At 36.7% G+C, this 25,550-nt stretch overlaps 1 protein-coding gene across 1 annotated transcript in view; it reads right to left on the reverse strand.

Moving 5' to 3' along the window:
- DYNC2H1 (dynein cytoplasmic 2 heavy chain 1) overlaps positions 1-25,550 on the reverse strand; it is a 388,661-nt gene that overhangs the window by 160,809 nt on the left and 202,302 nt on the right. The window contains exons 71-77 of the mRNA XM_068988126.1: positions 23,286-23,351; positions 21,196-21,246; positions 20,338-20,415; positions 18,417-18,548; positions 17,000-17,072; positions 4,719-4,879; positions 1,501-1,626 (exon numbers count right to left, since the gene is read on the reverse strand). Of these exons, the coding sequence (XP_068844227.1) occupies positions 1,501-1,626; positions 4,719-4,879; positions 17,000-17,072; positions 18,417-18,548; positions 20,338-20,415; positions 21,196-21,246; positions 23,286-23,351 (687 nt within the window). The remainder of the gene's footprint in view (positions 1-1,500; positions 1,627-4,718; positions 4,880-16,999; positions 17,073-18,416; positions 18,549-20,337; positions 20,416-21,195; positions 21,247-23,285; positions 23,352-25,550) is intronic.

Raw genomic sequence — 25,550 nt, forward strand, 5'->3', positions numbered from 1 at the left:
TGTTTCCAAAATTACAACTGCAATTGTATTTTACATAGATTAATAGCTATCAATCTATTATTTAGAACAAAAAGCAGGATTCAAGTATTCACTAGTCTTCCTTATATGTTTTAAAACATGTATCATTCACCACACATGAATTCTATATTTTATACATTAGTGTTACGTAAACCTGTAGGAATTACTTGAATATTTATATATACCTTCTTTTGACTATAAATAATGAGTCATTATGGTCTATCACTTCATTCACTCAATCATTAACTCATTCATCAAAGATTTATTTAGTCTACCTATTTAACTACCTATTTTATCTAAATACATATTTTACATAGTTTAGGTAGCTTTTAACTACCTATTTTATATAGCTGCCCATTTATTTTCAACACATTATACAAATATTCAACATTATACAACTAGGCTACAGCCTCCCACTCTGTTCCGCTTGGCTCTATTTCTCCTGCCAGATTAATTGATCAATTAATTAATTATTAAGTCCCCTGCTAAGAAGCTCCTTTGATTCTGTGTCCTAGGACAAAAATTCTGAACACTTGTGCAGGACTTCCAGGGTATTCCACAACCTCGCCCCTTCCTAGCTGTCTAACTCCATTGCCCCACAGCACCCTGCCTGGCCTTCCAGCATGGTTAAGGACCTCTCCATTCTTGCACTAGGAAGCCACACTCCTGCTATTATGTTTCTACTTGTGCTGCTAGAATCAACCACAAACTTTCTCCCCCTACATTCAGCTAAATCCCGTATGGCCATCAAGAAACATCTTGTCTTAGGAGTCATCTCTAACTACCCAGGACCATATTCGTCTTTCTTTAAAAAGACCTAGACTTAATTCCAGCTTTTCATTTCAAAGTGATCCATCAATTTGTTCTGTCTTAAGGTTATTCTCATGCTGGGGCCATTTTAGTTAAATAAAATGAACTGCTTAGTTAAATAAAATATTTATTTAGTTAAACAAATATTAAAAATTAATATCAAAAATAATTTTAAATAAATATTTAGTTAAATAAAATGCAAACTGCTTCAGTTTATACCCCAGCTTCCTCAGCAGCAAGGAAGTTCTGCAGTTCCCTCTGACTCCTCTATATCTTTTCTCCCTATACAGACACAACAAAACAAAAGCATAAAGAGAATTTAATGTTAAAAGGTCTTCTACAGTTCTTTAAAGCATTTCCCTAATTTTCAACTGAAAGATTTCTCTAAGCCTCCCTTCAGTCCTGATTAATTTTTTGACTCTCCCTAAATGCCTTTTAAAAAGGAGACTTTTATAGATTTTTTACTAAAAAATCCATTTTAGTTTGTACAAATGTACATATATTAAAGAAAATATAGATTTTAAATGATTCCCCATCAAATACTAATTCTTTAAAAACATCATAAATAATGCACAACATATCTTAATACTGTTGGTCCTTGGAGACTACTGAATTTAGTATGTGAGAAATTAGTTTGTGAATTTAGTCTGTGCCACACTGATCTGAATCTACCTTTTCCAGAACTGGCAGCCAAGATACCACAAGATGTAAGTTCTTCAAACACAGCCAGTCTCCATTGCGGGCACATTCTTTTAGCATTTGAACCGCTAAATCAGCTTGACCTTGACCCATAGCAATCTGAAAAACAAAAACAAATTAAAAACTAAAAAAAAAAAAAAAAATTCTGATAACATGTTGTAACATAAGCGTTTCAAACTATCCTGCCATACATACTGAACTAACTCAAGTACTGTAATAAAGTTTCCAAATTTTTACTAAGAAATATCAGACTCTGTTGCTGTTTACAATTGTCTTGCTTTTGTCCTTATATCAATGGCAGATTTATAACATTCTTCTGTTTAGGAGAGATATTATCATTACAAGTTTTCAAGTTACAGAATAAAGAATTATTCAACAGTGTTTTCATTCCTCATCTCACTATTTCCTGCAATTCTTACTCTGAAACATGGGCCTTTAAAAAAATAATAATTTTTTATGACTGTTGTTGAACTCCTTGAAGGATTAAACATTAACAATACTACTTTTTTGAATTTATTTTCTCTTTTTAAAAAGCTTTCTCCAATGTTGCATTTATTTGGCTCTCAAGCTACTTGGTCTATTGAACTGTGTAATTTCCCAAGCCCTTCATCATCTAGAAAATCCTAATATGTTGTTGGGCCTCAAGACTCTACATTTAACCCTCTGTTTTTCTATTCATTTTTAGAGAGAAGAGGCAAAAAGAGGCAGGAGAGAGAGAAGATGAGAGGGGAAGGGGAGGAAAAGAGGAGAGGGGAGAGGGAGGGGAAAGGCGGACCTGATCTCACTGGACTTCCACTCCAGAACTTCTGATCCCTATCGTCTATCTGCACATAGGACACTGACGCAGTATGACAGGTCACGTTATAAAGCAGAAACCTCCAAGCAGAAGCCAAAGACCCCAAAACATGGCTTCAGTGTGTAAGACATCTGTATCTGAATGGACAGGTGACCACCTGGCGGCTCAGGCAGTAAAGAACCTGCCTGAGGCCTGGGTTCATCCCCGGGTCGGGAAGGCCTCTGGAGGAGGAAAGAGCAACCCACGCCAGCATCCTTGCCTGGAGAATCCATGGACAAAGGGACCTGGCTGTTCCAGTCCATGGGGTCACAGAGGTGGACACAACTGAGCGACTAGCACTAAGTCTAAGATTCTATAAAAAGTTTTAGTCAAGAATCTAAATGATTACATGCATAAACTCCTCAATATGGTTTTTTATGGATAATTTATGTAGTATTTATGTATCAGTACAGCTGTGTCTGTCTTTGTATATATGACAGATATATGTGTATTGAGAGTCCTAGCTCAAATATTTTATTGAGTATGTGGTCAAAACACTTTGAAGAGAATTGTTACAGACAACTTCAAACCACAGTGATTTCTCTTTTCATAAAGAATACAAGACAGCCTTTCACTGTTTCTTAGATGACTTTCATAAGTATTGATTTTGTTCCTCAATTAGACTATAAAGTCTTAGAAAGTGGGAACCGTGTGTCTTAAGCAGGTAACAAACCATGTAATAAATACTAATATATATTTCTTTTTAATTTTCAAGATCTAACCCAGACCTAAGCAAATAGAAGGGATAAAAGAAACACTGGTTGAAATATTTAGAGGCACATATTAGTTTGCCATTATTAAAATACAAAAATCCCCAAATGGAAGGCATGTACAAGAAAATCAGAGGGGGAAAAAAATGTTTGCCGAACTGAAATGGTAGCTAAAAATAGGAACTCAAAATTTTCTATAAGGCATAAACTGTGAGAACAGGTTAAAGGTTCATGAAATCTTAGAAGAAAACATTTACTATAAGAAAAAACATTTAAAAAGCACAACAGGAAAGTGTCAGGAAGATGGTTAACCCCCATATTAAAAAAGTAAGACACACCAGACTTCCTTAAAATAAAAATTATTTTTTACATTAAGAATATATTATTATTATTAGCACATATATTCAGTATAACAACAAAACTTTTAAAGGAACAGATTTATGAATATCTATATCTGTATTTAAAGGCTTTACAGTATTAAAAAATTGTGTAACACAAAACTCTAGAAATTAACATAAACTTACAATGAGTGTAAGTGGTTTTATCTTTTTGTCAACATCAGAGCTAAGAGATACAGCCCATAGAACAGAGCTCCCTTTCCCCAAGACATCTCACTGACAACTGAATACTGTCCTGATGTATTAACACTATAACCAGGATTGAAGGAAACTCCCTAGAGTTAGTGCAACACCTAAATGCAACTAAACCAAACTCTCTGCTATTTTGCTATCTTCCACTTACATTCCTCATAACATTCTCTTTTCAATTTTTGGTTTATTTTAAAGTAGTTTGCTTTCTTAATCATTATTATTTTCCCAATGAAAAAGATTTATATTTTGATGTCAAAAATTGAGGATAAATTAATACACTTTAAAATGTGTATGCAAACTGAACTGAAAAAAAAGGTGCTAATCTGAATAAACTAAAACTCAGAAATTTAGCTCAGGAAAAAAATCACATTATATTAGACAAGTTTATTATCTTATGAGACTTCTGCAGTTCAGAATCCCAGGAATCTATTGCTCTAAGGTGATACCACAGGGCTGTTCTTTCTAGGGGCTGTAGGAGAGACTCCTGTTATCTTTTCTACCTTCTACATTTCTTTGCTTGTGGTCCCTTCTACCATCTTCAAAGTCAGCAGCACAGCATCTCCTCACCTCTTTGACCTATGCCTCATCACATCTGCCTCTTCCACCTACATTCTGCCTCTTCTACCTCCTTCTTAAAAGCACCTTTATGATTATATTAGGCTCAACTGAATAATCTCGGATAACCTCTCCATCTCAAAATGCTTAATTATATTTGCAAAGTTCTTTCTTCCATGTAAAATAACAAATTCATGGGTTCTGGGGATCAGAATGTGGACAATTTTCAGGGACACTAGTTGCCCTACCATAAAAACAAAAAACTGTTTTACTAATACAGTCAAGTATTCCAGTATTCTTGCCTGGAAAATTCCATGAACAGAGGAGCCTGGCAGGCTAAAGTCCATTGGGTTTGTAGCCACAGAGAGGAGGACACAACTGATCGACTGAAAGCGCACACAAAGACACATACATACACACACACACACACACACACACACACACACACACAGCAGGAAGATCAACAGCTGAAACAGAAACAGCAGAGTAATGTGCACTGACCTGGTGATAACACTCTCCACTTCTCTCAGCATTTGCAAGCTCTTGGAGTTCCTGAGAAGGATCAGCACCCGGGGAAATGATTATCAAGATGGGTTCAATTTCTAGTGTCTCTTTGTATAATCGTTTGAGATTTAGAGGAGGTGGGGACAACTCTTTTAGTCCTAAAAGATATATTAAATGCATTGAAAAAAATGCAATGTGAACCAGAAGAAGTCTATTAAGACTAATTACATGAAACAGAATAACTAGGTGAACTACAATCCCATACATATTAAAGTTTTTTCACTCTAAAATCATTCACAGACTAGTTGAATGCTTAAAGTACCAGGCATTTATTTAAATGCTCGATATCTATGATATCATCTAACCCTAATAAGAACGTTAAGGAGTAGGAACTCTAATTACCACATTCAACAGATGAAGAAGCACACAATCAGCATTGTGTTAATATATAATTCTCTCCCTACAAGAGAAGACTGAACCCAACAATCTTTCCCTACAGGTTTTCATTCATTTATATGATAACTGAGTGCCTACTCTGTGCCACATATTTGGGGAATCAGATTTCCACAAGATCTAGTAAACAATATCACTGTCATGATAAAAGATAAAAAAATTATGTCCATGCATTAAGAGGGAAGAATAAGTTGTACAGAATGAAAAAATGCTTAGTCTAGAGACAGAAACATATAGATCTCAGTTTATGCTCATTAGCTAAGTGATGCTATGCAAATCACTAAAATGTATTATGCCTTGATTTCCCCAACTGTAAAACAGGGATACAACAATTCTAGCTCATTTGGAGGCAAAACAGGATACAAAATAAAAACAGATTCCATTTATTTATCATCTACTCTATGCTAAGCATACTCAAGGAAATTGAATGCCTTCCCAAAGACCACCCAGTTGCTAACTAACTGTATTCAAAATAATTCATCTGTTCTTTTTTCTATTCTGAAGCTTTTCAAAAAATATAAAGTCCCATACACATAAGACTTCTGCTAAAATTTTAATGTTTCCATTACTGTATTTAGCAAAAACCAAGACAAAGACGACCAACTTTAAATAAAAATAAAAATATACATGTCTGAACTGAGCTAAAAAGACTATGACACAGAGTTTAAAAATAGAAGATTAGAATGTATCAGAATGAGAACAGAGAAAGGAAGGCTTCCTTGTACTTTCTACTGTGGAAAGGAATAGATAACATTGCACCTCAGAAATCCTAAATATAGCAGGAAAAGATATTCTTAAGAACTTCTGTAATGATCACATTAAAATACGAATCTGATGCCACAAAAATGGGCTATAACAGGCATTTCTAGATGACCATCCTGAAAAAACAAATTTCACACCTGAACTACTCCCTTCTAGTCTTCACAACAGCAACCAATAATATTATGAAAGCATTCTCAAAGGCATAAATATTCCTAATACTAGGTGAAATTTACCCTAAAAATGGGTCAACTGCTTCTAGAGGAATATTTTATGAATTTCGCTTTTAACTAAACTTAAATTGGTACCACTCATGCTTCCTAATAGAAAAGAATTCTTATATACTTGTAGCAATGTAATGAGCATTTTTATCTATTCAAATATTCCTTTACTTATTCATAAACTCTCATAAGCACTCTAGGCCAACCAAGTGTATTATGATGTCATAAAATGCATCAAAAGTCTTTAAAACACACACTGCCTTTGACTCAGAAAGTTAAGTTACACTTAAGTTAAAAAATAATTCAGAATATAAATGTAGAAGTATGCAAAAGAATTTTCATTTTAGCTGTTAATTTTAGTTTTAAAACCTGGGAGAAATAAATTATTTTAAAAAACGGTAGTCTGAATGAGTAATTTCTGAGTGATATAACAGAAGTTACAAAAATGGTGAATTAAAAGAAAATTTACTTAAAAGCAAATTAGCACTGCTGGAAGAGAGCATCCTAGGATGCTCTCATCCATTTTCAAGTTGCTTTCTGCAACTTCCTTGGTGGTAGAGTGGATAAGAATCCACCTGCTAGTGCAGGAGAAAGGGGTTCAACACCTGGTTTGGGAAGATAACACATGCTTCAGGGCAACTAAGCCCATACACCACAACTACTGAAGCCCATGTGCCCTGGAGCCGGAGCTCTTCAACAAAACCATGCACCGCAATGAAGAGCTGTCCCCACTCAGTGCAACTAGAGAAAGCCCTCACACAGCAGTGAAGACCCAAAGCAGCCAAAATAAATGAATTCAGTCAGTTCAGTTCAGTCGCTCGGTCGTGTCTGACTCTGCGACCCCACGAACTGCAGCACGCCAGGCCTCCCTGTTCATCACCAACTCCCGGAGTTCACTCAAATTCATGTCCATTCAGTGATGCCATCCAACCATCTCATCCTCTGTCATCTCCTTCTCCTCCCACCTTCACCCTTTCCCAGCATCAGGGTCTTTTCAGATGAGTCACCTTTTCACATCAGGTGGCCAAAGTACTGGAGTTTCAGCTTGAGCATCAGTCCTTCCAATCAATATTCAGGACTGATTTCCTTAAGGATGGACTGGTTCGATCTCCTTGAGTCCAAGGGACTCTTAAGAGTCTTCTCCAACACCATAGTTCAAAACCATCAATTCTTTGGTGCTTAGCTTTCTTTATAGTCCAATTCTCACATGCATACATGACCACTGGGAAAACCACAGCTTTGACTAGATGGACCTTTGTTGGCAAAGTAATGTCTCTGCTTTTTAATATGCTGTCTAGGTTAGTCATAGCTTTTTTCCCAAGGAGTAAGAGTCCTTTTTAATTACATGGCTGCAGTCACCATCTACAGTTTTTTGGAGTCCAAGAAAATATAGTCTCTCACTGTTTCCATTATTTCTCCATCTATTTGCCATGAAGTCATGGGACCACATGCCATGATCTCCATCTTCTGAATGTTGAGTTTTAAGTCAGCTTTTTCACTCTCCTCTTTCACTTTCATCAACAATCTCTTCAGTTCTTCTTTACTTTCTGGCATAAGCGTGCTGTGTCATCTGCATATCTGAGGTTATTGATATTTCTCCCGGCAATCTTGATTCCAGCTTGTGCTTCATCCAGCCCAGCATTTCACATGATGTACTCTGCATATAAGTTCAACAAGCAGGGTGACAGTATACAGCCTTGATGTACTCCTTCACCAATTTGGAATCAGTCCATTGTTCCATGCCCGATTCTAACTGTTGCTTCTTGACTTGCATACAGATTTCTCAGGAGGCAGGTAAAGTGGTCTGTATCCCTATCTCTTTAAGAATTTTCCACAGTTTGTTGCGATCCACAGAGTCAAAGACCTTAGCGTAGATAATAAAGCAGAAGCAGATGTTTGTCTGGATTTCTCTTGCTTTTTCTATACCAATGAATGTTGGCAATCTGATCTCCGGTTCCTATGCCTTTTCTAAATCCAGCTTGAACATCCTAAAGTTCTTGGTTCACATACTGTTGAAGCCTGACTTGGAGAATTTTGAGCATTACTTTACTACTGTGTGAGATGAGCGCAATTATGCGGTAGTTTGAACATTCTTTGCCATTGCCTTTCTTTAGGGTTGGAATTTTCCAGTCCTATGGCCACTGCTGAGTTTTCCAATATGCCAGCAAATTGAGTGTAGCACTTTCACAGCATCATCTTTTAAGATCTGAAATAGCTCAGCTGGAATTCCACCACCTCTACTACCTTTGTTCGTAGTGACGCTTCCTAAGGCCCACTTGACTTTGCATACCAGGATGTCCGGCTCTAAGTAACTGATCAGACCATTGTGGTTATCTGGGTCATCAAGATCTTTTTTGCATAGTTCTTCTGTGTATTCTTGCCACCTCTCCTTAATATCTTCTGCTTCTGTTACGTCCATACTGTTTTTGTCCTTTATTGTGCCCATCTTTGCATGAAAAGTTCCCTTGGTATGTCTAATCTTCTTCAGTGATCTCTGGTCTTTTTCATCCCATTTCTTCCTCTATTTCTTTGCATTCATCATTGAGGAAGGCTTTCTTATCTCTCCTTGCTGTTCTTTGGAACTGTGCATCCAGATGGGTAATTTACTGCAGCTTCTAAATCAGCATTTGCTGCTGTACTCTGCACATTTATGTTTCAGGTTAGCCTCTTTCCTTGAAGTTCATTAGCCGTTCTCTGCTAGCTTCCCACTCTTCTCCTGCAGCATCCTCATCTCTCTCAGCCTTCACGGAATTGAAGAGAGTTAGGGTGTCTCTTCAGATTGTTGCTGTTTAGTCACCAAGTTGTGTGGGACTCACTGTGACCCCACGGACTACAGTCGGCCAGGCTGTCCCTGGGATTTCCCAGACAGGAATACTAGAGTGAGCTGCATTTCCTTCTCCAGGGGTCTTCCCAACCCAGAGACTGAACTCAAGTCTCCTGCACTGGCAGAAGGTTACTTGACTCGTGAGCCACCAGAGAAGCCCTCTCCTCTTTAGGTTTCAGCTTAAGAGAATGTCGTGGCTGATCTGGTCTATACAGACCTTTTTTTTTTTTTTTTAACTTTTATTTTTTATTATTTTTTTTAATTTTAAAATCTTTAATTCTTACATGTGTTCCCAAACATGAACCCCCCTCCCACCTCCCTCCCCATAACATCTCTGTGGGTCATCCCCATGCACCAGCCCCAAGCATGCTGTATCCTGCATCAGACATAGACTGGCGATTCAATTCTTACATGATAGTATACATGATAGAATGCCATTCTCCCAAATCACCCTCCATATCAGTAATAAGACTGTCTCACTTTCTTATCAACCACGTGTCCAACGGAGTAGCACTTTTTCAAAAACTTCTTCCTTGGTATTGGGGTATCGCTGACTAGCCGTACTGTGACACTACTGTGACAGTTTCCGGTGAACAGTGAAGGGACTCAGTCACACACACATGCATCATTCGCCCCCAAACCCCCATGCCACCCAGTCTGCACATGACACCAGGCAGAGCTGCACGTGCTGCACAGTATGTCCCTGCTGGTTACTCATCTTATATACAGCACTCTGCACATGGCAATACCAAAGTCCCTAACTAGCCATTCCTCTGGCAACCATGAGTTTATTCTCCAAGCCTGTGAGTTAGAGGAGCACTTTCAATATCCTTCAAGGCCTGTTCCTCTGTAATCACAACTTGGCTAACAATTTGGCACAAGAAACCTAGCTTTTAGTCTGTCTCAACTTTGGACATGACTTCCTCGCTAAGCTTAAGGAGAGACATGTGACCCTTTGCCTTGAGGCCATTTTAGTGTTATTAACTGAACTAACTTAAATTTGTTGTTCCATATGAATGATGCTCAAGAAATTATACTTGAAATCAAATCTCTAAAATTTGATTTAAAAGATAAGTGCTTGTCATTTTGCAGCAGTATGAACTTTTAAAACTTATTCATGAAATAAAGTGCCCCATTTTACATAAAAACTGCATTAATAAAACCACTTGACCAAACAGTCACCCAGCCATACACCAGTACATATAACTTCTGCTTAGAAATTGAGTATAACTTTAAAAGTATATTAAACTTTCAAACAATTTGAATATGTGAATATTATGAGGTTTTTCACTTCATGACATTAAAATGACATTAAATATCATTTAACCTTAGATGACATAGTACAATACAGAAGTACTCCAGAGGACAGACAGAGGGTCCAACAATAGATTCAGTGAGAAAGGTCACGTGCGTCGGGGCACAGAGAGAATACTTTCAATGACTAAACGGGCAAGGGAAGAAGAGTCTACTGAGAACCTTTCTGCAATTGCCTCATTTTATTTAAACCTCCATTTCACTTATACGAATAGACAGAAGTATATAAATGAGTAAGAAATATGTCAGTTAGTGTTAAGAAGTGGGTAAAAAATTAAAGCAGGTAGATATGTTGGTACTGATTAGATGACCCAGAAAAGCCTCTCCGGAAATGTTAATATTTGAATGATACAGAGGAGACAACCATTTGAAAAGAAAGGAAAAAATCAGCAAGTAGATAGGACAACTAAGATCAAGGCAGCACTTGATGGCAAATAAGGAAAACATGGGAAACATGGCAAATGGGGAAACAATGGAAACAGTGAGACTATTTTGTTGGGCTCAAAAATCACTGCCGATGGTGACTGCAGCCATGAAATTAGAACATGCTTGCTCCTTGGAAGAAAAGCTATGACCAACCTAGACAGCATATTAAAAAGCAGAGACATTACTTTGCCAACAAAGGTCCATCTAGTCAAGTCTATGGTTTTTCCAGTAGTCATGTATGGATGTGAGAGTTGGACCATAAAGAAAGCTGAGTGCCAAAGAATTGATGCTTTTGAACTGTGCTGTTGGAGAAGACTCTTGAGAGTCCCTTGGACTGCAAAGAGATCCAACCAGTCCATCCTAAAGGAAATCAGTCCTGAATATTCATTGGAAGGACTGATGCTGAAATTGAAGCTCCAAATACTTTGGCCACCTGATGTGAAGAACTGTCTCATTTGAAAAGACCCTGATGCTGGGATAATCATGATGGTGTGATCACTCACCTAGAGCCAGACATCCTGGAATGTGAAGTCAAGTGGGCCTTAGAAAGCATCACTACACCAAAGCTATAGTGGAGGTGATGGAATTCCAGTTGACTTCTTTCAAATCCTGAAAGACGATGCTGTGAAAGTGCTCCACTCAATTTGCCAGCACATTTGGAAAACTCAGCAGTGGCCATAGGACTGGAAAAGGTCAGTTTTCATTCCCATCCCAAAGAAAGGAAATGCCAAAGAATGCTCAAACTACCACACAATTGTACTCATTTCACATGCTAGTAAAGTAATGCTCAAAATTCTCCAAGCCAGGCTTCAGCAACACGTGAACCGTGAACTTCCTGATGTTCACGCTGATTTTAGAAGAGGCAGAGGAATCAGAGATCAAATGGCCAACGTCTGCTGGATCATCAAAAAAGCAAGAGAGTTCCAGAAAAAAAAAAAAATCTATTGCTGCTTTATTGACTATGCCAAAGCCTTTGACTGTGTGGATTACAAGAAACTGTGGAAGATTCTGAAAGAGATGGGAGTATCATGCCCCCTGACCTGCCTCTTGAGAAACCTATATGCAGGTCAGAAAGCAACAGTTAGAACTGGACATGGAACAACAGACTGGTTCCAAATAGGAAAAGGAGTACGTCAAGGCTGTATATTGTCATCCTGCTTATTTAACTTCTATGTAGAGTACATCATGAGAAACGCTGGGCTGGAAGAACCACAAGCTGGAATCAAGATTGCCGGGAGAATTATCAATCACCTCAGATATGCAGATGACACCACCCTTATGGCAGAAAGTGAAGAGGAACTAAACAGCCTCTTGATGAAAGGGAAAGAGGAGAGTGAAAAAGTTGGCTTAAAGCTCAACATTCAGAAAATGAAGATCATGGCATCTGGTCCCATCATTTCATGGCAAATAGATGGGGAAACAGTGGAAACGTTGTCAGACTTTATTTTTGGGGGCTCCAAAATCACTGCAGATGGTGACTGCAGCCATGAAATTAAAAGACGCTTACTCCTTGGAAGAAAAGTTATGACCAACCTAGATAGTATATTGAAAAGCAGAGACATTACTTTGCCAACAAAGGTCTGTCTAGTCAAGGCTATGGTTTTTCCAGTGGTCATGTATGGATGCGAGAGTTGGACTGTGAAGAAAGCAGACCACCAAAGAACTGATGCTTTTAAACTGTGGTGTTGGAGAAGACTCTTGATTGAGAGTCCTTTGGACTGCAAGGAGATCCAACCAGTCCATTCTGAAGGAGATCAGCTCTGGGTGTTCTTCGGAAGAAATGATGCTAAAAGCTGAAACTCCAGTACTTTGGCCACCTCATACGAAGAGTTGACTCATTTGAAAAGACTCTGATGCTGGGAGGGATTGGGGGCAGGAGGAAAAGGGGACAACAAAGGATGAGATGGCTGGATGGCATCACCGACTCGATGGACGTGAGTTTGAGTGAACTCCAGGAGATGGTGATGGACAGGGAGGCCCTGTGTGCTATGATTCATGGGGTCACAAAGAGTTGGACACGACTGAGCGACTGAAGTGAACTGATGCTGTGAAAGATTGAGGGCAAGAGAAGGGGATGACAGAGGATGAGATGGTTGGATGGCATCACCGACTCAATGGACATGGGTTTGGGTGGACTCTGCGAGTTGGTGATGGACAGGGAAGCCTGGCATGCTGCAGTCCATGGGGTCGCAAAGAGTCGGACACAACTGAAGCAACTTAGCAGCAGCAGCAGAACTGATTTATAACTCTTAAAAGAGCCATATTCTCAAAATGTACTTTACAAATTAATGGCTCACTATCAAATTACTTTAATATGAAAATCAGCTAAAACAGATCATATGCAGTTTGAGTATGATGGGTACCTACTGTTTTGTACCTGCACCCCTTCCCCTCATTTCTGAGTACAGCCCCACTCTACCTGTGACTTCTTTGGGGGAAAAATCTTGTTTCAGATATTACTGTTGGAATTAGCTGCAGAGGTGGATATGTTACCCAAGCAAGAAAATCAGAGTCCTTCTATAGAGTTTTTTTATAGCAAAATTCAGAAAGAAAGTTTCTTTCACTACAAGCTTTAAACTACATGATATGATATGAGCAGCCTTATCCTTCAGCATATATATGAACCCTGAGATTAAGGGCAGCACATAAGCAGGAATCAGAGAGACAGAAAAAAAGAAAAAGGAAAAGACAAAGACAGGGAGAGATAAAGGGGCAGAGACGTGCAGAGAGAAACTACAAGGCTGGGACAAAGCAAGGAAACCTCCTGCTGTTATCGGAGTCCAAAAAACCAACTGGCCCAGACGCCACCCCTACTTTTTCTAACCAAGGGTTAGGTGGATCAATACTCTATCAGATATGAGTAAAAAGTACCTAGCAAATAAATATGCAATAGGGATGCATAAATAGGGATATTTTCTCTCCATGCTAAACAAAAGGAAAGCAAAGAATATATCCAGAGACATACTTTGACATACTCTTCATTAACCAGACAAGTGACCATTCTAAATGGAGCCTCAAAAATATGTGCGGGCATATGTGTGAACATGTGTGCAAGTACACCCACAGGGAAAAAGGACATCTTGCCAAAACAGAAAATAGCCATTATGTGAAACACTGGGTTAGTGAGCATAATGGGCTGAAATGCAGCCCCCCGAAAGAGACATGCTGAAGGCCTAACCTCAGGACCTCAGAAGATGACCTTACTGGAAACAGAGTCATTGTAGATATAATTAGTAAGGTGAACTCCCAATTAAATAACGACTGCTTTCCTTATAGGAAGACAGCTGTGTGAATTCTGAAACACACAGGGCAAATGTCAAGTGGTAATAAAGACAAATATTCAAATTATACACCCTTACACGCCAAAAAACATGGAAGATTCCAAGCAAACCACCAGGATCTGTGAAAAGGCAAGGAAGGATTCCTCTACAGGTTTCAAAGGGAACATGGCCTTGCCAAAATCTTGATTTCAGACTTCTAACTTCCAGAATTATGACATCATACACGTCTGTTGTTCTAATCCACCCAGCTTGTGGTCCTGAGGGCAGCCTTGGAATACTGATACTGGTAAGAGTGGAAATGGAGGTGCATATGGAAAAACTTCATCTAAGGTTGAGGCAGATTTTTTTATGTTAGCATCTGCCAAGAACATCTCTCTAAACTGAGAATAAATCTTGAGTCCTTCAGTATTTAAAGACCACAGCCTTTGGAGCTGGGTTTGAATTCTATCATTTAGTTGTGTGATCTTGTTTCCTCATTTTTAAATGGCTGTAAATATAGCCTCTCATATGGTTGCTGTGAGGATTAAATTATACAGCACTTATAGCTAGTACCTGGCATATAGTAAAAGCTATTAAAATATTAGCAATGATTATTATTGTTATAAACATTCACGTTTAAGGAAAGAATGAGTTCACTAGGGGAAAATTAATCCTTTGAGTTAAGAGATAATTTCTCAAATAATACCCTGATATATGTGAATATAATAGTTTTGCATATTAAAAACAGAATGACTATTTGGTACTGTGAAGTTTTTCTATGATAAGCATGGAAGGCCCAGTATATTTTTCAATTTCATCAAACATTGTGCTAGCTCATTTATATGAGAAATTCAAATATAGAGAAAAACATGCAAATGTTAGGTTTACTTGATTGAAATATATGTAAGCTTTGATTAAACACAGTTTATATATAATATTCCATATATATTATGTGGAAATATTAAATATAAATTGTCAGCATACTATTTTAATTGTGCCAACATATTTCCAACATAATTCTATAACCTCCTGTGGTTTAGAATAACAAAAATCTATTATTCTTGGATGACTGAGCTTCAAGTAAAATTCTTTTCATATTCTCTTTGACATAGTTTTTCCAAACTTTTCTAGTACAAACGTTAATACAAATGTTCAAATGAGTGATAACTTTAAATGCCTCCTTTAAGACTAATTAAAAGGCTTAACAAATACGTATTGCACAGATGTTTACAAACTAAAGATATACAAATTATTTTTGTTTTACAGCAAAAACTCATTTTGAAGGCTTTATTATCTAGGACTCTGGGACTTCTAAGGTGGTGCTAGTGTTAAAGAACCCTCTTGCCAACGCAGGAGCTGCAGGAGACATTGGTTTGATCTCTGGGTCAGGAACATCCTCTGGAGAAGGAAACAACAACCTCTCCAGTATTCTTGCCTGGGAAATCCCATGGACAGAGGAGTCTGGCGGGATACAGTTCATATGGTCACAGAGTCAGATACTACTGAAGCGACTTAGCACATATGCATGGAATCTGTATATTTAATTTTATCTAAATCATACATCTGATGCCCTGCTTTGAAATTCTGATCATAGATGAATGTCTAAAAATCTAAAGTGTTTTCATAAGAAAAGAATTTTTAAAAGTTCAAACATTCTAGCTAGGTATAGGATGTCAATTATGCATCAAATTTAACACAAAATTAATTATGGTCATATCCAACACAAACAAATATTTCTTTAAACCAAGTAGAGTTGTAAGATAAATAGGATACAGGAGGAAAGTGTATAATCTTTCTAAACTAAGGTCAGCATAAAATAAAATGTAAATTAAAAACAAATAATTTAGATCTTCTGCCCCAAAGAAAACATACAGATGGCCAAGAATCGTATGGAAGATGCTCAGCATCACTAATTATTAGAGAAATGCAAATCAGAACTACATAAGGTATCACCTCACACCAGGTGGAATGGCCATTATCAAAGTCTACAAACCATCAGTGCTGGAGAGAGTGTGGAGAACAGGGAATCCTCCCACACTTTTGGTGGGAGTGTAAATTGATACAGCCACTATGGAGAACAGTATGGAGAGACCTTAAAAAACTGAAACAGGGCCACAATATGATCCAATTACCCCACTACTGAGCATATGCCCAGAAAAAAAAATTCAAAAAGATATATGCACCCCAGTGTTCAATGCAGCACTATTTACAACAGCCAGGACATGAAAGCAAGCTAAATGTGGATCAAAAGAAGAATGGATAAAGAAGAGGTGATATAAATATATATATATATAGTTAGTCATAAAAAGATGAAATAATGCAATTTGCAGCAACATGGATGAACCTAGAGATTATCATACTGAGTGAAGTCAGACAGAGAAAGACAAATACTATATGATATCACTTACATGAGGAATCTAAAAAGAAAAAAATGGCTTAAATCTACTTATTTACAGAGCAGAAACAGAGCTACAGGTGTAGAAACAGAAACTTATGGTTACAAAGGGGGAAAGGGGGAGTGAACTGGGATACCGGGGCTGACATACACACTGTGCATGTGTTCCCATCATGTCTGACTCTTCACAGCCCCACGGACTGTAGTCCACCAGGCTTGTCGGTCCATGGGGTTTTCCAGGCAAGGATACTGGAGTAGCTTGCCACTTTCTACTACAGTGGGTCTTCCCAACCAAGGGGTCAAATCAGTGTCTCTTGCATCTCCTGCGTTGGCAGGTGGATCATTTGCCACTAGTGTCACCTGGGAAGCCCATATACACACTACACGTATGAAATATACAACTAGTAAGAACCTACTGTAGAGAACTGAAAACTACTCAGCACTCTGCAATGACCTATATATGAAAACAATTTTTTAAAAAGTAGATATATGTATAACTGGTTCACTTTATTATACAGCAGAAATTAACACAACACAGTATACCAACTATACTCTAGAAAAAATTAATTAAAAAAATAATAATAATTCAGGTCAGTGGTCTAGGTCTAGAAAAGAAGTGTACTTACCCAGAGTTTTACATGCAAATAGGGCCATGGCACTTTGCAGTCTGTCTGGTCTGAGCGCCTGTACCACAAGAACCTTAAAACGTAAGTGCAGAGTATTTTTAAATAATAAAGTTCTCAAAACTGTAATTGAACAATGATGCTAATTAATTTAAAAAATGCTTACCACATGCCTAAAACTGTCATAACAGGTATATAAAAATACATTTCTTTAATAGCCAAAATATTACTAAAATCCATCAGATCTATTGCTGTTATTTAGTCTCTAAGTCGTGTCCAACTCTCGCTGCCTCTTGGATTGTAGCCCGCCAGGCTCCTCTGTCCATGGGATTTCCCAGGCAAGGACACCACAGTGCCATTTCCTTCTCCAGGGGATCTTCCCAACCCAGGAATTGAAACCGCATCTTCTGCTTGGCAGGCAGGTTCTTTATCGCTCAGCCACCTGGGAAGCCCTCAGGTCTATTATCAAAGGTAAACATCAGCATGTACCGGTCGCAGTGCTGGCTGTCTTCAGAAGCTAACAAAGGGCCCAGTGACAATGAAAATAAGAGTCTGTAGCTGAGGCATTCCCGGTGACAGCAGTGCAGAGACATAAAACTCCTAAATTTTTCAAATCACTGATTTTATGCTGAATCACGTCTATCTAGTTCCAGAAGTTTAAATTTTCAAATGAAGTTTTTCTTTTTTTTTTTTTCCTTTTTCTTAAACACACCTGATGAAACAGAACTTCAAAAGGAGAAAACAAAAAGGACAGAACGACAACCAGCAGCACAGTGAAGAGAAAGGGCAGAGTGATAAAGAAGCCGCCTGCCGATGCAGGAAATGTAGGAGACGAGGGTTTGATCCCAGGTCCGGAAGATCCCCTGGAGAAGGAAACTGCAACCCACTCCGGGATTCTTGCCTGGAGAAACCAGTAAACAGAAGAGACTGGCGGGCTGCCAACCATGGAGCCGCAGAGTTGGCCACGACTCAGCACTGAGGATGCGCGCACACGTAAACGGAACGGTCAACTCCTGGAGCATCAGCTCCCCTGTCCTCTCCAACGCTAAGGTTTGGTCTAGCCAACAGGGACACAAGCTCCCCGTTCCTTAGCATAAGGTCTTTCTTTTCCTTAAACAGAACCCTGGGAAATGTGTGAAGAACCTGAACAATAAATACCTTAATCGCTTTCTATACGGATACTCTATTCCAAGATCCCGGCTGGGTCAGAGGCAGGGGGAGTAATAAAAGCTTGGTGGGAAACACGCTGCCCAGAAACACTGTCTGGGATTTCCCTGTCTGGATAGGGTGGCAAGACCAGAGAGCCCTTTCCCACATATGCCCCAAGGTTAAGGGACACCCTATGGGCAAAGCTTTCATTTAAATGGCTTCTGAACAACAAGAGAAACATTTAAGACTTTTATGCATTTAGATAATTTACCTGCTGAAATAAAGAAACTTTCTTTATAAGAATAGATGGAAACTCTTGCTCACACATTGAATTATGATAATAGGTACGCCACAAAGCTACATCTTCAAAGCACAGGGTCTGATAAAGACTGGGAAGAGCAATCTAAAAAATAAAAATAAACATATATAATGAGCAACAAACAAATATAAATACAGAAATACAAACATACATACTAAATACATACATACACATGCATACTAAAAAATAGTAAGTGGAATTCCTGATAGATATTATGTTTTCTAATTCATGTTGGCTTATTCAATCATGTCTAAGTCATTAATAGTATGGTGCATGTACCTAATCCAGAATTAAAAGCAAGTATTTCTAAAGTAATACGACATCAACTTTTGTACATTAACAAATCTTTTCTCTATGTAAAAACATGTGTACCTATCTCCCCCTTGTGGAGAAAAGAATACTTTCACTAAAACCAAGTAGCAAATTTTAAACACCGCCACAATAAGAGTTCCATGTTAGAGTGTAAAAATATGCCTAGTTACAACTTCAACTCTTTATTTTCTAAGTAACCATAAGTGACTATTATCATTTTATGCCTTAGCTACTTCATCTGTGAAATGGGTAGCAATGTTGCAAATATCTAATGAGAACATCCATTTTTAAATTCTCCATAATACCTCGAACATAAGAAGCTGGGAAGGGGAAAGAAGAGAAGCATAAAAGAGTGGGGAAAACCCCACTATATTTGGAGAACATATATCAAAGGCATGGACTGTGGTATCAAAATACTCAAATTAAAATCACAGTTTCAAAACTTCCCAGCTATTTGATCTTGGGTAAATTATTTAACTTGTCTATACCTCAGCCTGCCCTTCTCAAAAACAAGCATAACTATGACCTTTTGAATATGTTATTGTGACATTAAATAAGATAATACATCTGAAGCATTTAATATGATGCTTGGCACATAACAAGTCCTGAAAAATATGTGTGAAATTTAAGTGGAAATTCAGGTTCAAGCATTTAGCAATTCACTGCACAGATTCTCATTTCTTATCCATAAAAAGAAAGTTAATAATATCTCCCTTTTAAGATTTCTGTGATAATTAAATAGTTCATTTGAAAATGTTTTATAAACCAAAATGGTAATAAAACATTAATATATATTATAAACATTCTTTGAAGAGGAAAACTGCCTTTCCTCAATGTTTTGCATTTCTTTACTTAACAAGAAATTAGTATGTGAAAACAAATAACTATACTTTTATAGGTTAATACAGTTAAGATTTTTTGCCAAGAATAACCTCTCAGTAGATCAATTGTTCAAACAATTTTAACTGTACCATAATGATTAATATTAAATTTTCATTAGGAGCTCATGAAATAGTTCACAGGTCCTGCCCAATAATCCAGAAATACCTTCAAATTCTCACTATTTTTTATAATTATTGATTTTTTGCATTTTAGTAAAGTTGTATAAAAAAATGTTTCTTACCCTAAGTGAATAGTTGAGTGTGAAAGATATTAAAACGTGAATAGAAGTGAGAGAAATAATTTGATTTTGAAACCTTTTCAACATAAGTATCATACTGTATTTTATTACTGATCCTAAATTACTCTATTAATAAAGCATTCACATACCATATTAGAGGACATTTCATTTACTTATCTTTCTATTCTCTATAGGTATAAAGCACAGAATCTTGACCATGTGGAGACTCAATATGTTATACAATGTATGAAAGATTCAATTAATTAATTATTCATTACAGAGCCAATCAGAATAATTCTTGGATATTCTTTTACCCACGGATTTTATGTCATTTTCACAGAAATATCAACACCAAGTATAAAGTGGTAGAACATAAAAATATAAACAGAATTAATGTAACTATTAAAAAATTAAATATCCTTCAAAGTAAGAAAGGAATACCTTTAATGTTGCCACTGCCCAGCTTCTTTCCTGATCTATCCAAGATGGAAGTTGATCACGTATTCTTTGTTGAGAGTCCTTTTTAATTAGAGCAATTATTTCCCTTAGTACATTTGGTAAAATTCAAACTTTAAAAAATTTTTGTTAAACTGACCAGCTAATTTTATGAACACTACTTTGGTTTTTAAGAAGAACCTCATTCTATGTATTTTTCATTTATATCTATTTTACAAATCAATATGGTAAAATTCTACATAAGGTATAGATAACAATTTAGAAAAATGTAACATTTATTTTCATAATGTTTATTCCTTTGTAAAACTTCAGAAAAACTCAAATGTAATATGAAATTACCATAAGACTGTATTATTTTTTATTATATCTTGCATTTCCAACATAATCTAGGTTTTGCATTACAGTTTGGACAGGCTGCTTTGAAGAATAATTTTATCCATTACCTGTCGAGGTAGAAAATTACTGGAAAAAAAAGCTAATTTGAATAAAGTTTCAAAAGATAAGTGAAGTAATTTTTAATTTCACTTAGTTAAGAAAACTTTCCTAGCTATCCTACAAGATTTAATTTTCTTAAAGTTTCAAAATACATATACTGAAAAAAGAAACCATATTAATTTCTTATGTTTAATTAAATAGTCTCAAAAAAAATATGTCCTCAAGGACAAAAAATATATATCAGTCCATTTTATATTAGGGCAATAGAGGGAAGGACATATTCCTCTAATTAAAATATAATTTCAACAGTAATTTAAAACTACTTTGAAGCAAATTATATTTCATGAAGTCAAAATCAGAATTACTTTCCCTAAGAATGAAATAATAATTTCAATTATTCTAACTTACAACTTTCCGCAACATGTCTCCAACCACCACACCTGTAAATGTATCCCATTCCTATTTAACAAAAATACGAGAAACACAAAAAGATAAATATTCTAACCATTTAACAAATCTTTTTAAATTTCCCCATAAGACAGCTTACAATTTAGCTTTCTAAAAAACATGGAGGAAAAAACTCCTTTCATATCTTCCCAACTCTTAATATATTATGAGTTTATGTACCTTACCAATATAAAACATTATGTTGGTAACATATGAACATTAAAATGAAATCTATTAGAATAATTATAAGAAAAAATATAACCACATTAAACACATGTGAGTCTCAACATCTAAAAATTAAAATGTCTATACAGTTAGCATTTGTCATTATCTTTAATTTGTCCTATTACATGCTATTCTTCACTAATATATAAGCAGTAAGATGCATCAGAAGTTTAAACATTGTGTATACTGGGAAAAACAGAGAAAAGTCCCACCATTAACTGATCTTTTCCAATGTATAGGGAGAAGATGGCTATTGCTACTTTTTTTTTCCTAATTAACTCATGGAATCAAAATTGATCAAGTGTTATAGAATCTAGAGCTCTTTGAAAATCTATGTCTTCACTCTGGGTTACCCGAACAGATAATTATGGGCACTACCATATTATTTGTTATACATTGGCCAGCATAAGAATAATAATATTTGAGTGCGATATGGAAAAACTACCAAAGCAACATACTGCCTCTACTCACTCTTCCTACTGGAGTTATACAGTCACAAATACATAAAATGCAAATTATTACTACTATTTTATGTGAGTCAAGGAAAAGTGTTCTCTTTTCCCAATGATAATTTATTTATACTTCAAAAGAGAAAACTAAGTCTCATACAACAGAGCTTATTGATCATGATGAAAAGTATACAGGAAGAGGGAAATGCATCAAAGTAAATGGTATAAATAAAAGTAGCCAAATCAAAATCAGGAGAAATTTATACAAGTCAACCAGAGTATTTGGAGTTAGAAAGAAAGAGAGTGAGAGCAGTCATATGGAATGGCACATATTCAAATGAGGAGAACCCAGAGCGTAGTTAAAATCTGATCATAGACTGTTAAAGGTTACCAGGTCACTAGGTCAAAGTGCACTGTCCATATACCATTTCCTGCCACTCTGGCTACTGCAAGCCCACTTTAATGAAAATGGCAGAATAATGAGGAAAATCACTTACAAAGAATTTTTTTAACATTAGAAGTAAATTAGAGATGGATTACTTAGCCCCATCTTAAAGGACATTTCTTTCAAGTCTGAGAGGGGGTTATATGGCAGAGCAGAAATGAAGACATAAACAAAGTAAGATAAACTATACATTAAAAGATTAATATAAATCTTCAGACTCTAGAAGGAGGTTTCTGAGAATGATTCACTCTTGTTTCACATGCTGATTCTAAGCATGCCAATGTAAATGATAAATAATGTACTGCTATACTCATATAGCTTCATATTTTTATCTATCAGCCCCCCTGCTTAGATAAGGAAAATAATAAGGCTGATTCTTCTGGTATCCTGGAAAAGTACACTTGTGCTCAGAAAAATCTTGGTAGTACAGCAAGTTAGGGAGAAGGCAATGGCACCCTACTCCAGCACTCCTGCCTGGGAAATCCCATGGATGGAGGAGCCTGGTGGGCTACAGTCCATGGGGTCACTAAGAGTCAGACACAACTGAACGACTTCCATTTCACTTTTCACTTTCATGCATTAGAGGGGGAAATGGCAACCCACTCCAGTGTTCTTGCCTGGAGAATCCCAGGGACGGAGGAGCCTGGTGGGCTGCCATCTATGGGGTCGCACAGAATCGGACACAACTCAAGTGAGCTTGCATGGCAAGTTAGAGTTCTGTCCCTGCCTTATCATTCCTTCAGAATATGTGGCTCACCCACAGAAGAGTAGAACTGGAAATCAGCATCATACACTAAATTTCTAACTAAGTAAACAACGAATAAGTTGATATGGAATTTCCAGCCTTAAGCAATTTCTAATCTAACTAAAAGTCCACCCGTTACCAAATTTCTATGCAACTCATAATATTTTCCTCCTTTTCTTCTACTTACATTTTCTTGAAAAAGTTCAGGATGCATGCCTCGAATGAAATGCAAAGCGAACATCAACTGATCAGCCTGAAAAGAATAACAGATATTATTTTGCTTTTTCTAAATGTCTGTTTTTGGAAAAGCATAGTCCTTAAATTCTGGTTCATAAATTCTATGCTCTATCATCTAATAATCTACTTTGATCAACATAAAAATGACTATTCAGATGGCATCTACATAGGACAATTCTTCTAAATTGGCAGTGGAAGTATAGAGAGAGATCTAATATTTAGAAGCAGTGCTAAAGCATAATCAGTGTATATATCTCATTAAAAAAGACAAAAGCAACAACAACAACAACAACAAAACAGATTTAACTATCAGGTTTAGATGAAACATTATCAACCACATCAACCTCTTGCATTAGTAATCTCCAATTTGTCATTGTGTACGTTATATGCTCATGAACATCCTATATCCCCATAGAATGCAAGAAATTACATTTCTAGAAATTTGTGCAAATAGATTACAAATGTACTCTAATTAAGAAATGAGGGTACTCATTGCAAGGCTTTTTACAGTGAAGGGGTAAACTGAAACAACATGAATGTTCAAAAGTCTATTATGAAAATAGTCAAATTGAAGTACACAGCATAGTTCATAGTTTATTTAAACAAACATTTTTATATAAACAGACATGCATATATATCTGCAAAAGAAATTAGAAACAGATAATAAAGTTTTTATCAGTGATTTGAGATTACAGGTTATTTTTGTTTCCTTATTTGATGTATTTTGCAAATTTTATAAAATAAGCTTCTGTCATTTCTGACAAAGAAAGTAATGAGTTTACCAATATAAACAAAATCATCTGCTAAAGCACCTTGTTTCCTACAGAATTCTAATATAAACTTTATTTAGCTTTTTCCATACTGTAAATCATACTTTATATATACTATTACAGGTGTGTATGATCATAAACCTACAAATAGGATATTATGATATAATATATACATAAAATACATTCAACAACAACAATAAAAACAACACTCTCCTGTAATCATTACCAGCAAGTAATAGGAAGACTCTGCACATGGACATCACCAGATGGTCAACACCAAAATCAGATTGATTATATTCCTTGCAGCCAAAGATGGAGAAGCTCTATACAGTCAACAAAAACAAGACCAGGAGCTGACTGTGACTCAGATCATGAATTCCTTATTACCAAATTCAGAATCAAATTGAAGAAAGTAGGGAAAACCGCTAGAACATTCAGATATGACCTAAATCAAATCCCTTATGATTATACAGTGGAAGTGAGAAGTAGATTTAAGGACCTAGATCTGATAGATAGAGGGCCTGATGAACTATGGAATGAGGTTTGTGACACTGTACAGGAGACAGGGATTAAGACCATGCCCATGGAAAAGAAATGCAAAAACACAAAATGGCTGTCTGGGGAGGCCTTACAAATAGCTGTGAAAAGAAGAGAAGTGAAAAACAAAGATATATAAGCATCTGAATGCAGAGTTCCAAAGAATAGCAAGAAGAGATAAGAAGGCCTTCTTCAGAGATCAATGCAAAGAAATAGAGGAAAACAATAGAATGGGAAAGACTAGAGATCTCTTCAAGAAAATTAGAGATACCAAGGGAACATTTCATGCAAAGATGGGCTCAATAAAGGTCAGAAATGGTCTGGACCTAACAGAAGAAGAAGATATTAAGAAGAAGTGGCAAGAATACATAGACGAACTGTACAAAAAAGATCTTCATGACCCAGATAATCATGATGGTGTGATCACTCATCTAGAACCAGACATCCTGGAATGTGAAGTCAAGTGGGCCTTAGGAAGCATCACTACGAATAAAGCTAGTGGAGGTGATGGAATTCCCGTTGAGCTATTTCAAATCCTGAAAGATGATGCTGTGAAAGTGCTGCACTCAATATGCCAGCACATTTGGAAAACTCAGCAGTGGCCACAGGACTGGAAAAGGTCAGTTTTTATTCCAATCCCAAAGAAAGGCAATGCCAAAGAATGCTCAAACTACCGCACAATTGCACTCATCTCACATGCTAGTAAAGTAATGCTCAAAATTCTCCAAGCCAGGCTTCAGCAACACGTGAACCGTGAACTTCCTGATGTTCAAGCTGATTTTAGAAAAGGCAGAGGAACCAGAGATCAAATTGCCAACATCTGCTGGATCATGGAAAAAGCAAGAGAGTTCCAGAAAAACATCTACTTCTGCTTTATTGACTATGCCAAAGTCTCTGACTGTGTGGAT

Source organism: Capricornis sumatraensis, chromosome 16 (assembly GCF_032405125.1).
Source record: "Capricornis sumatraensis isolate serow.1 chromosome 16, serow.2, whole genome shotgun sequence".
Classification (NCBI taxonomy): domain Eukaryota; kingdom Metazoa; phylum Chordata; class Mammalia; order Artiodactyla; family Bovidae; genus Capricornis; species Capricornis sumatraensis.